This window comes from Rhinolophus hipposideros (assembly GCF_964194185.1).
Source record: "Rhinolophus hipposideros genome assembly, chromosome: 21".
In the NCBI taxonomy this organism is placed as follows: domain Eukaryota; kingdom Metazoa; phylum Chordata; class Mammalia; order Chiroptera; family Rhinolophidae; genus Rhinolophus; species Rhinolophus hipposideros.
The window spans coordinates 47,147,016-47,159,730 of record NC_138067.1 but is presented as its reverse complement, the minus strand read 5'-3'; the positions used below and the strand labels follow the sequence as shown (position 1 = coordinate 47,159,730).

General features: G+C 50.9%; 2 protein-coding genes across 2 annotated transcripts; both read right to left on the bottom strand.

Annotated features, from left to right (window-relative positions):
* Nucleotides 1-463: 463 nt before the first annotated feature.
* On the bottom strand, nt 464-3,144 carry LOC308489937 (leukocyte immunoglobulin-like receptor subfamily A member 5; the record flags this gene model as incomplete). Its single annotated transcript, XM_081031552.1, is given in 6 exon segments — nt 464-642; nt 788-838; nt 2,061-2,177; nt 2,180-2,338; nt 2,470-2,754; nt 3,129-3,144. Coding segments are annotated over 6 exon segments (807 nt in total).
* Nucleotides 3,145-4,959: 1,815 nt separating this feature from the next.
* On the bottom strand, nt 4,960-11,098 carry LOC308490486 (leukocyte immunoglobulin-like receptor subfamily B member 3). The gene is made up of 11 exons (XM_081032832.1): nt 10,968-11,098; nt 10,774-10,809; nt 10,303-10,587; nt 9,859-10,161; nt 9,333-9,629; nt 8,768-9,070; nt 7,680-7,796; nt 7,262-7,304; nt 7,129-7,172; nt 6,839-6,891; nt 4,960-5,785 (listed from the first exon to the last, which is right to left on the bottom strand). Exons 1-11 carry the CDS (start codon nt 10,999-11,001, stop codon nt 5,639-5,641), a joined length of 1,662 nt encoding a protein of 553 aa, XP_080888958.1. The 5' UTR covers nt 11,002-11,098; the 3' UTR covers nt 4,960-5,638.
* Between the last annotated feature and the right edge of the window lie 1,617 nt (nt 11,099-12,715).

Genomic DNA, 12,715 nt, shown 5'->3' with positions numbered 1-12,715 from the left:
CCTGTCTCAGTGAGTTCCTTCTGAATAATTTATGTAAATGGAGTCACACAAAATGTGATCTTTTCTGTCTGACTTCTGTCAGGTAGTTGCATGTTTTCGATGTTCACCCACATTGTACTAGGTATTAGTGCTTTGTCCTACATGGCTGGATAGAAGCCCAGTGTTATGCAGACACCACATCTGTTTATATAAAAGTGGTCCAGGAGGAAGGTGTGTACAGACGTGGATCCAAACTGCCATGTGGGATGGACCCTCATGTCACAGGGTGAGATTCGAAGGGCAGTCAAGGAGAGTCAGCAATGGCAGGGACTGAAAGCACCATGTTTAATGGAGGAAGAGGCCTCTACAATAACATGCACACATTCCCTGCCCCAAACCACATTTCCCCCCTGCCCCAAAGGGCACTCTCCCCAGACAATTCCCTGACTTATGGTTCAGATGTTCTTTCACACCTCCTGGGTCATCAGATGAGTTCCAAGGCTCCACCACTCTTAATGGTGATTTGTTCCCTCCTGGCCACATCATGGGTCCTTAATGGGCCATGTGGAGCCTGAAACAGCAGCACCACGAGGGACACCAGGATCACGCCAGCCATGCCCATCTGGATGAGATTCCCCACTGTGTAGCCCTGGGGGTGGGAGGCTGGGAATTGTGGATACAGAGGTCCCAGAGGTCAGGGCAGACCAAAACACGCAGGATCCTGGAATATACCCAGGACACCCACCTCCTCTTGACAGGACATGCCCCTCAGAGCCCAGCCCCATAACTGAGAAGTTCTCCCACTCACCACTCTTGGGGTCTGATGTATTTTGTGATGGGCTGATGGTGTCAGCTGCTCCTGAGAATCATAAAAAGAGGGTATGAGTGAGAACCTGGACCCAGCCTGTCCCTCTGTGTTCAGTTCTAATATCCCACTTCTCACAGTGTTAGATCTGTGTCCCCCTTAGGAAGCCCTGTCACTGCCACAGCCAGGTTTCCTTTAGGCTCCTCACTGCATTCTCCGCACTCCTGTACCATGCCAGTTCAGATCTCTTCTCTGTGTCCTAGTGGGACATATTTTGGTGGTTCCCCAAGACTAGAGCAACTTTCTGTCCAATTCAGTTGAGCTCCTCTCTGTTTTCTGTTCACTCTGGGATTTAGGACCATGATGCTTAATCCCTTGGAAATGAGAATATCTACTTGTTAACATCTGAGAACTTGGGATCCTGGGACGACGGGTTGGAGTCAGGGGCTCCTGATGTCAGAAGCACAGAAGGTGAAAGTCAGGGGCTGGGTCCCCTCGCCATTCGAGCTCAGCCCGTTTACCTGGTGCTTCACCCTCTATTTAAACTCTCACTAATAATTCTTCATGTAATTAGGAAGACCTAAGAAATGATATAGGTATGAGCTTGTTATATTTATATATATTTTACCTACATGTCCATTCATATACACATTTGTACATATAAACACACGCAAATATAGGCATCTTTGCCAAATTCTGGTGTTGAGTCAGTAACTCATTAAGAGACTGTTTCTGATTTTTTGAAGAAGGAAGGAGTATGAATGTAGTTAAGCAGACCAGTAGAAAACACGTACATCCACACCAGATGAAATATACTGGATAGATGGATAAATATCTTTTATGGATAAATATTTTAAACGAAGAATCATATAATATTTATACATACAAACATATGTGTACACATATGTATATAATTATGTGGCATAAAAGTGAAATCCTAGATCACTGTAACCTAACTAGGTGTGTGTGTGTGCACAGATAGACAAAGAGAAGAATTTAATAGGTAAGAAGGAGTCAGGTCTGTTCTGAGCAGTGTCATCAGTGAAGGTCATCCTTGGAGATGACAGTTCAGCTGATTCCTGAAAAAGGAGGCGGAGCCTGGAGCAGCTCCGTGAATCTGTGTCGCTCTTTCTGAGCCACCTGCTCTCACTGCTTCTCAATCTGTGTCTCCGGCCCAAGAATCTGTGGACCCCGTGGCTCATCCACCCACCAGGGGCTCCCCTGAGGATGCGCCTCAGGCCCTAAGTGTTCGTGGGCAGGGATGGGACTTCCTTACCTGAGTCCAGGAGCTCCAGGAGGTCATGGGGTGTGAGCACACCTGGGGGATGTTCCTTCCACCTGTGGCTGGGGGTCACCCTAGGGCCCACAGGGAACAGGGCCTGGGAATCCCTAGATGTTGTTGTGAGTAGAGGGTCCAGGGAGGCCTGTGTTCTCCTTCCTTAGTCAGAATGAACCTGTCAAATCCCTGCCATGAGCCACACAGGAGGGTCACGTTTCCTCCTGAAGTCATGACAGGGCTCGGCAGGGCTGAGAGGTAGGGTTTGCTGTAGAATCCTAGGAGAGAAGGAGGCAGAGTGTTAAATGGGGCTCACATTACCAAGGGCTTGGCTGTGAGGGGTGACCCTGAGAGCGGACACCCTTACTGAGGGCAGAGACTGAGGCTGGGACGCTGTGTGTCCTCTCACCTGTCATCACCAGTTCCAAGGGGTCACTGTGCTGTGACCAGCTGGTGGAGCTGAGATAGTAACAGTGATATCTCCCTGCGGTGTGCTCTGTCATGTGTGTGATGGAGAACTTGGCTTTGTCCCCAGGCTCCAGTGGCTTCTGTCTGTCCCAGGGTGCTGTGCTTCCTTCTTTGTCCACATGGAACTCCTGGGCCTTCAGGGTCCCCTGACACCAGATGGTCACAGGGCTCCCCCAGGGGATCACAGAGCCTGGCTCAGCCCAGATGGTGGGTGTGGGGAGGGTCCCTGGAAGGAATCAGAGGCTGGGTCACAAAACAGCCCCCACACTCAGTTCCCAGCTCTCAGCCACAAACCTCCCAGATGTCCCCCATCTGGCAGATCAGAACTGCAGTTCTCCAACCCCAGCTGTCCAGGGGTGTCCCCTTATCCCCAGGGAGGATTGGAACCTGGGACACCTGGGGACAGACTCACCTGCCTGCGCTCGGGTCCTCAGCCCCGCACTCAGTCCTGGAAGAGAATTCCTGTGAGAGATGTGCCCCTGAGTCCTGAGCAGAGCCCTCCTCCCCGTGAGCCTCCTGAGCCCTGGGGTCTCCTGACTGACCTGGATGTGGGGTGGGGACTCTCCCAGACCAGGGCTTCGCTCCCCTTGTCAATCTCACCGAGGCAGAGCATCATGGCGTCTTCCTCTGGTCCCCACTGTGCAGACGGAAGACTATGGTGCCTGGCACGATGGACACACACACAGGGTGTGGCTACAAGGAGGCTGATCCTGCCTGTCATGATGTTATCATGTGAGGAGCCCCACATGAAGAGGAACAACCCCACCTCAGGTGCCTTGTTTCCAGGACGGAGCAGCAAATAGACTTTCCTGAGATGACCGTTGAAGGTGAGAGAGACCAAAGGCATGTGCTTCCCTCTCAGAGCCTCCTCCACGAGGGCTCCTTCATTCTCAGCCCATCCACCAACACCTCCCTGCGGGGTCGTCACCATGGACAGTGGTCACCCAGGCCTTGGAGAAGCTTCAGGAAGATGCAGGTTCCTGCTGCAGAGCTCAGATCAGCAGAGATATCTGACTCCACAGTCAACATGGATGATAGCTGTTGTCAACATGACAATGAGCATACAGCGGAAATACAGGGACATAAGGGAAGGAAATACAACCCTTGTCTTGGCCCAGAGTGTGGCTTTCTTTCTATCATCGTCCCATTCATGAAGTTCTTTTTTCTTGCAATGGAATCCACCCCTACCTTCCTGTGAACAAGCCTCTGAGTCATTCCTGATTCTCAGTTCCCCTTGTATTTTGGGAAGAGCTGTCCCTCATCCGGTGGTCCTTTCTTCAGCTTTAAGAGACAATGAGTGGGTTAGTGTTCTAATTTTGGGGACAAAGGTGGTTGTTATTTAAATATTGCTCCATCATCCACTACCCTTGTGACTTGAGCACTGACGTCCGATCTCTGAGCCTCAGTTTTTCCATCTGAAGCATGTTGTCATGAATCGCACTGCTTAGAGTGGTTGTGGGATCAGTTTTGCCAAGGAGATGGAGGGATCAATCCTTGTTTATTTCTAGACCTGATTAAGACATGTGGGATGACACATGAGAGAATCAAGAGATCTGACTCCATAGTTAAGGTGGATGATAGCTGGGCTCACCCAAGAGTCCGCATCTGCTCCTAATGCTGAGAAATGCTACTTATAATATTTCTGAAATATGTAGCCACAGTCAGTGCAGAAAAAGAGAAATGAAAGCTTCTAAAATCTAGGGGCATCCACAAGAAACACAAGAGGCTAAAGCTGAGTGCCTTCCAATGCATGGGTCATTTGAGTGGAGGTTCTACCTCTGTGTGGACAGAGAGGGACCCCAGGGTCCTCCTAGGTGGGGAGGGGAGCAGGGCTCAAAGTGAAAGTTGGAAGTAGTGTCTCCCCCTCCTCATGTTTTGGGGATGAGCACTGGGACATCTCTGCACATTAGCCTAGCCCATGGTCAGCACTGAGCTGTGTCCTCTCTCTGTGTGTAAAACAGATTCAATCCTGTCTATTCCCACTCACGTGTCTGTCTAGTGAGTGTGAGGCTCACATTGGAGTCATCCCTGCCGGGCACATCACAGTCAGATGCTAAGTTTGGGAGAGTGGATGCCATGGGTCAGGACAGCTGTAACTGTCTACCTGTTTTAGGCCTGGACATCAGGACAGCCCTGGGAGAAACTCTGTATGAACCATCACGTGTGGAAGGTGAGCTCCTAACAGGAATGGGCATCAAAGTGAAAGCCTCATAGTGACAAATAGTGGTGTGAAATATTGTCTACATGGTCATTAATGGTGGTTATGTTTGAGGAAATAGAATACTAGAAAAACATGAAATTCGTTTTAATTTATCCATGTGTAAATATCTGAAAAATAAAGGAGAAAATGAAATTCTTAAAACAACAACAGGGGTTATGTTATAGAAGAATATAGAATTTTAGAAATAAATTAGGCAATTATCTTGTTTTTAATTAAAGTTTATTAGGGTGACAATTGTTAGTAAAGTTACATAGATTTCACGTGTGCAATTCTGTATTACATCATCTATAAATCACATTGTGTGTTGACCACCCAGAGTCAGTTCTCCTTCCATGACCATATATTTGATCTCCTTTACCCTCATCTACCACCCCCTTACCCCAAATATAATTTTTTTGGCTTTGTTGATTTTTCTCTATTTTTTTCGTTTGTCCTCCTTTGTAGCTACTCTTATTACTTTCATCCTTCTATCTCCATTTAAAGTAATTTCCTTTTCCCCCTAAATTTCTAATGTAATAGTTCACACAATTGATTTTTTAAGCATTTCTTTTCTAATATATTCATTCAGTGTCTTAATTTTTCATTTAATAGGTTTAATGTGTAATATTTACATTATTATTCCATTTAAGACATCTCACTTCTGTTTGGGTTCTCAGTTCACACACTGATTATCGAGAAGTCTGACTCTTTGTATCCAAAGTGTAGGCATATAATTTTCTTTGACTGCAGAATCAGGTGACTCCCAGAGGCTCCCAGAAGCTCCTGGAGGTTCACAACAGGCCTCCAGGCTACCAGGGTCACGAGCTGTGTCTCCATGAGGGCAGCTCCTCTGCCTTCCAGGGTCCCTGAAGGCTCCCTCCCTGCAATGTGGGTCTGGGCCCTTCCTGGACTAGTGGATGGCCAGAGCAGCGTACACACTGGGTTCATCTGGGGGCTCCTTTGACGGGGAGGCAGGGGGTGCACTTGTCCCCTGTCTGAGTGGCAAGTGGTACAGCTGGGCGTAGGTCACATACTGGGGACCATCAGATGATGCAGCCTGGAGCAGAGGAAGAGTGACAGGGAAGGTACGTGGTTGGTGCTGGGGGAGGCCTGGGGCTTGGAGTGGATGGGACCCACCTGACTGTCCATCAGCCTGTCCTCTACTGCTTATCTGACCTTCGTGTCCAGCAACCCCCCTGACAGGGGAGAAAGAGGGGTGGCCACTCCCCACCTGAGTCTTTGTCTTGAGACATTTACCTTGTTATATGTCTCTCCCTAGGGGGTCTTTGTTGTGCCTTTTCTGCTGGAGAGACAGTGAGACAGAAACAGTGTCTCCTTGATTCATTCTACTGCTGACATTCTCCAGTTTCCACACATTGCCAGAGTGATGCTCTACAACTTCACATCTCATTAAGTCACTCTCCTGATGGAATCTGCAGGGACTTCCTAAGCCTTGGGGTCCCTGGATGCTTCAATGGTTCTGACTGGTGTCCTAACACACTACCTCTTGCTCATTTGGCTCCAGCCACATGACCCACCTTCCTGAGAAAGCATGTCCAGCCTCAGTCCCTTTGCACCCGCTGTTTCCCCTGTTCCCCACCTCCCACACACTCTGTCCCCTCCTCTTGCTTTATTTTCCTTAGCAGCACTTTGCTCTCTAGGACTCGGTCCTCTTGTTTGCACATTTTCTCCCTCACCCACCAGGTGAACTTGAGGAATGTGGAGCCGGGCTTGCTCACTGCTGCACCACGGCACCGAAATGGAGCCGGGAAACAGTGAGGACCGTCACACCTGCTAAGTGAATGAATGAAGGGAGCTGAGGGACCTGTGGGTGATTCACTGATTCAGCCTCCTTTTGGGATGTGGGGCTGCACTCAAACAAGCAGGTCAGACAGAGGATGTGGAGCCTGTAAAGGGGACCATAGGAGGGATGATGGGGTGACAAGGAAGCCAGGAGGGGTGAAGTCACAGCAGGATGACAGGTGTCCAGGGCAGAGGTCACTGTGGGTCACTGCTGAGAATGGGGTGAGTGAGGACAGGGATGTGTCTGTTGCATTAAACTGGCCAACAGGAAGGTCCTTGGTGTCTTGGACAGGAGCAGGGGTCTCACCTGGGGGTCCAGCTCCACGCTCTCCTCAGTCTGTGGGTCCTTCACGGCAGCATCTGCTGGGGCAGAACAGGGGGTGTGTCTCCTGGCAGGGTTCCCCGAGATCTCAGGGCTGCAGACCATGCCCAGCACTTAGATGGGCCACCAACCCAGGGGTGAGATGGGGTTTCAGGTCACACACAGTGTGAATTTCAGTCCTTACCCTGACCCCAACACCCTCCCAACCTGTCCCCTCTCCCATCACCTCCTGAAATCCCTGTGCCCTCCCCCAGGGTGCCCCTTCTTCGTCTCACAGAGGGTCTCTTCCTGGGCATCAGCTGCTGGGCTGGAGCTGGAGCTGGAGCAGGGGAGGGGGTAGACAAGAGTGTCAGGGCAGAAATGGGGCCATGGGCAGTGGGAGTCTGGGGTCTTCGGGGCAGGAATCACCTGGTCTGCAGGCCTCTGTCCTTGGGCACTGGGTCTGCGGCCCCTGCATGAGGTTGGAAATGAGCCTCTTTCTGGGCTGGTCAAGAGGGACAGTCCCAGCCCTGGGAGGTTAGGACCACCCGCCCTCCCTGTGCGACTGCAGAGGAAAGAAGGAAAGCTTAACACACTCATGCATATGTTCCAATATTTCATAAGAAAGATTGAAAATGACGAAACATTACCTCAAATTTGTGTGTGTGTGCTGACGTTAAGTGTATTCTTTCTAGATTTTCTGATTTGAGATTCTGAAAAAGTCCTTTTCTCAACCCTTCCCCATCTATTTGGTTTCCCTGTGGCAGGGGCGCTAAGCCCACACTCTGTCGGTCCACAGGGAAGCCCACCTCCTTGCGTGACCCAGGTGACCTCATTCATGACTCACCCGAAGTTCTGCATTTGCCCTGACGCAGGTAACGGTGGAGGAGGAAGAGGAGGAGAGAGATCAGCAGGATGAACGCCACCAAGACCCCGATCAGAACATTCAGGTACCTTTTGTGACCTTGGGCACAAGTGACATCACGGATGAGCCAGTGATGTCACTTAATCGAGTCCCTACTGTGTGCCAGGCATGTGCTGGGGTTTGTCATTCATCTCCTATAACCCTCACAATAGTCATGCACCAGGGGATTGTTGACCACACCCTACCCATTTCACAGAGGAGGAAACTGAGGCACAGAGGGGTTAATCACGTGCTCAAGGTCACCCAGGCTGGAAGTGGCAGGGCTGGGACTGGAATCCGGGAATGTGGGTTTCCTGTGCTCTCCTCATGCTGTGGGGGTGGTGAAGGGGCAGGGTCATGGGGTGGACTCCTGTCTCTCTCAAGATCTATCTTCACCCTGCAGGGTCCTGATATCCTAGGAAAGGTCAGCCGGGAGCTCTGTGTCCTGACTCTGTAAGAACCAGGTCCTTTATTCCACCTAATCTCCCAGCAGGCCTGTGAGCAGGACGGACAGGGAGACTCACAGACATGAACCTGACCCTCAGAGAAGAGAAGGGCCCCTGGGCCCCACAGCAGGACAGCAGAAGTGGAACTGACTCAGGCTTGACTCCAGCCCTGCTCTCCTCTGAGCTGAGCACCTGAGCTGAGGGAAAGGGCCTGGAACCCCAGGCCACTGTCCTGCCTGTCCCTCCCAACACAGTGTCACTGTCAGTGCTGCAGAGGGGCAGGCCCCATTAAATCACATCCTGGGGGGCTTCCCCGTGCGGCCCCCTTCCCAGGAGGTCAGAGCCAAAAGCTATAACTGAAAGGAAATCTAAGCTCTGGGCCATGATTCCCTCCTTCTACAAGCCCAAGACCTGCCTGTTGCCCACCTGACACCTTCTTAACCCCAGGTGAGGAGCAGGGGTAGGCAGGAGAGAGAGGGCCTCTGAAGGGCAGATGCCCTCTGGGTGACTCTCCTTTTCTCTTGTCCTAGCCAAGAGCCCTCCTGGGGACATGGCTCAGAAAGGACAGGGTCAGAGGCTACTCACCTGAGACCAGGAGCTCCAGGGGGTCACTGGGGTATGACAATAGGTAGGGGCTGGTGCTGTGTGAGGTATAGCACCTGTAGGTCCCCCCATGGGCTGAGGTCACAGGATTGATGGGGAATTCCGCCTGGTATTGCTGAGCTTGAGACTTTGATCTAAGAAGCAGGGCGGGATCAGCCTTTCCCTCTTTCAACAGAAGAAAAGTGTCCATTGGGCTCCGTGACTGACACCGCAGGGTCACATTCCATCCTGAGGCGACCTTGGGCCCCGGCTGCACTGAGAGGGAGGGTCTGTCAGGGAGCTGGTCTAGAGAGAGGAAGGGTGGGTGAGGGGCTGCCTGCCACCTTGTCCTGAACTGAGAGTCACCAGGCCTCTCTCTGAGGACTCTCATCTCTCTGTTTTCTCTGACTCTCCCCTTTTCCCCACCCATCCTCTGTCTCTCTCTCTCTCTCTGTCTCTGTCCCTCTCTGGGAACCTGCACACCTTATCCCATCCATCACCACCTGGTGCTCCCCAAGCAGGGCATGTGCAGAGTCTGAGACCCTAACCAAACCCACTGACCCCTCACCTGCCAGCAGGATCTCCAGGGGCTCACTGGGAGCTGACCACTCAGAGGAGAGGTTGTATCCACCATAGCATCTGTACTGGGCCCCGTGGGAGTGGCTCACAGAGCCCAGAGGGAAGTCAGCCTGAGAGAGCCCAGCGTGGGGCTGCTGGCCAGGGTATTGGGTGAGGTCACGTCCCTCCTCCTTGGTCAGAGCGAATCTGTCATAGCTGATATCAGAGTGGCACTGGAGGGTCAGGCTCTGTCCGTGGGTCACAACAGGGCCCTGCTGGGTCAGGAGGGAGGGTTTTCCAGACACACCTGGGAGACAGAGCAACGTGAGTCATAGGGCCAGATCCTCCCATACAGCCCCTTCTCACATCCTGACTCCCCCCCAAGGCTCTCTGTCTCTCACTCTGTGTCTCTGGCCCAGGGGGCCCCATGCTCACTTCACCCCACCCTCTCATGTGGGACTTCCCACCTGGCAAAGACCCCAATAAGCTGTCTGGTGCTTCAAAATATAGATGGTGTCAAGATGGGACTTTCTCACCTGGGACCAGGAGCTCTAGGGGGTCACTGGGGTGTGACCACACCTGGAGGGTGTCCCTGTAAGAGCCATAACATCTGAACGACCACCTGTGGCTGAGGGTGACGGGGCCCACAGGGAAGAGGGCCTGGGAATCCCCATTGGGGTGTGCCTGTGAGTCCAGTGTCCAGGGGGGCCCATGTTCTCCTTCCTTAGTCAGAATGAACCTGTAAAATCCCTGCCATGAGCCACACAGGAGGGTCACGTTCCATCCTGAGGTCACAACAGGGCTTGGCAGGGCTGACAGGCTGGGTTTGCTGTACAATCCTAGGAGAGGAGGCAGAGTGTTAAATGGGGCTCACACTTCCCTCATACCCCCTAGGGCTGTGCTGTGAGAGGAGACACCCCGAGAGCAGACCCCATTCCTGAGGGCAGAGACTGAGGCTGGGACGCTGCGTGTCCTCTCACCTGTCACCACCAGCTCCAGGGGGTCACTGCGCTCTGACCAGCTGGTGGAGCTGAGATAGTAACAGCGATATTTCCCTGCAGTGTGCTCTGTCATGTGTGTGATAGAGAACTTGGCTTTGTCCCCAGGCTCCAGTGGCTTCTGTCTGTCCCAGGGTGCTGTGCTTCCTTCTTTGTCCACATGGAACTCCTGGGCCTTCAGGGTCCCCTGACACCAGATGGTCACAGGGCTCCCCCAGGGGATCACAGAGCCTGGCTCAGCCCAGATGGTGGGTGTGGGGAGGGTCCCTGGAAGGAATCAGAGGCTGGGTCACAAAACAGCCCCCACACTCAGTTCCCAGCTCTCAGCCACAAACCTCCCAGATGTCCCCCATCTGGCAGATCAGAACTGCAGTTCTCCATCCCCAGCTGTCCAGGGGTGTCCCCTTATCCCCAGGGAGGATTGGAACCTGGGACACCTGGGGACAGACTCACCTGCCTGCACTCGGGTCCTCAGCCCCGCACTCAGTCCTGGAAGAGAGTCCCTGTGAGAGATTTGCCCCTGAGTCCTGAGCAGAGCCCTCCTCCCCGTGAGCCTCCTGAGCCCTGGGGTCTCCTGACTGACCAGGGCCTGGCTGTGGGGTGGGGACCCTCCCAGACCAGGACTTCCCTTCCCTTGTCAATCTCACCGAGGCAGAGCAGGGCCGTGAGGGTGGGGGTCATGGCGTTGCTTCCCTCTGGTCCCCGCTGTGCAGATGGAGGAAACCACAGAGCCCTCAGGACAGATGCACAAGGAGTGGCTGTCAGAGGCCGGTCCTCCTGGCACAGTGTTGTCACATGAGCAGCCTCAAAGAAAGCGGAACTGCCCCTCCCCAGGAGCCCGGCACTTGTTTCATCAGAGTTGAGGCAGGGTCAGGCAGCAGGTTTCTGCGTGCGTTTCTGATTATTTGACCTAAAACCTGCTGGCTGCCTGGCCTGGACTCCTTTTGACCCAAGCATCAACACAAGTTTATTAAGTACATGATTTGCAATGTGCTTGGAACAGAAGTACATCAGTGAACAAGACCAATTAAAACTTTGAGTTTGCAGAGCTCAGATTAGAAAGAAAAAAAGCTGCACCACCAGCAACAACCAAAACAATAGATATTCACTGTATCAGTTTCCTGTTCCTGCCATAACACATCACCACAAGGTAATGGGTTAAAGCAACATGGATTTATTATCTTATAGTTCTGGAGGTCAGAAGTCCAACGTGGACACCCCTGAGTAAAATTGAGTTGTCATCAGGCTGTGCTCCTTCTGAAGAGCCTGGGCATGAATCCATTTCCTTGTCTTTTAAGTGTCAACAAACTGCCAGTATCCCACGCCTTGTCATCCCCTTCCATTTTCACAGCCACCAATCACATCATTCCACCCACTGCTGTCATTGTCACATCTTTTTGGCTCTGTCTTCGTCTTTCATGCATAAGGAATTTTTTTTTTAGTTCGTTTATTTGGGTGACAATTGTTAGTAAAGTTACATAGATTTCAGGTGAACAATTCTGTATTACATCATCTATAAATCCCATTGTGTGCTCACCACCCAGAGTCAGTTCTCCTTCCATCTCCATATATTTGATCCCCCTTACCCTCATCTCCCTCTCCCCACCCCCCTTACCCTCTGGTAAACACCAAACTATTGTCTGTGTCATGAGTTTTTGTTTCTTCATTTGATTGTCTTTTTTTTCCATTGTTTTCAGTTTTATATATCACATATCAGTGAAATCATATTGCTCTTGACTTTCTGTCTGACTTATTTTGATCAGCATAATAATCTCAAGATCCATTCATTTTGTCACTATTTCACCTTTTCTTATGGCAGAATAATATTTCATTGTGTATACATACCACAACTTTTTATCCAATCATCTATTGAAGGACACTTTGTGTCTATGTATTCGCCACCATAAATAAAGCTGCAATGAACATTGGAGCACATATATCTTTATGGATAAATGTTTTCAGATTTTTTGGATAGATACCCAGAGAGGGATTACTGGGCCATAGGGTAATTCCATTCTTTTTTTTAAAATTTAAATTTATTTATTGGGGTGACAATTGTTAATGAAATTACATAATTTCAGGTGTACAATTCTGTATTACATCAACTATAAATCCCATTGTGTGTTCACCACCCAGAGTCAGTTCTCCTTCCATCACCATATATTTGATCCCCCTTACCCTCATCTCCCTCCCCCCACCCCCCTTACCCTCTGGTAACCACTAAACTATTGTCTGTGTCTATGAGTTTTTGTTTCTCCTTTGTTTGTCTTGTTTTTGGTTTATATACCACATATCAGTGAAATCATAGGGTTCTCTGCTTTTTCTGTCTGACTTATTTCGCTTAGCATTATACTCTCAAGATCCATCCATGTTGTCACAAATGTTCCTATATCAT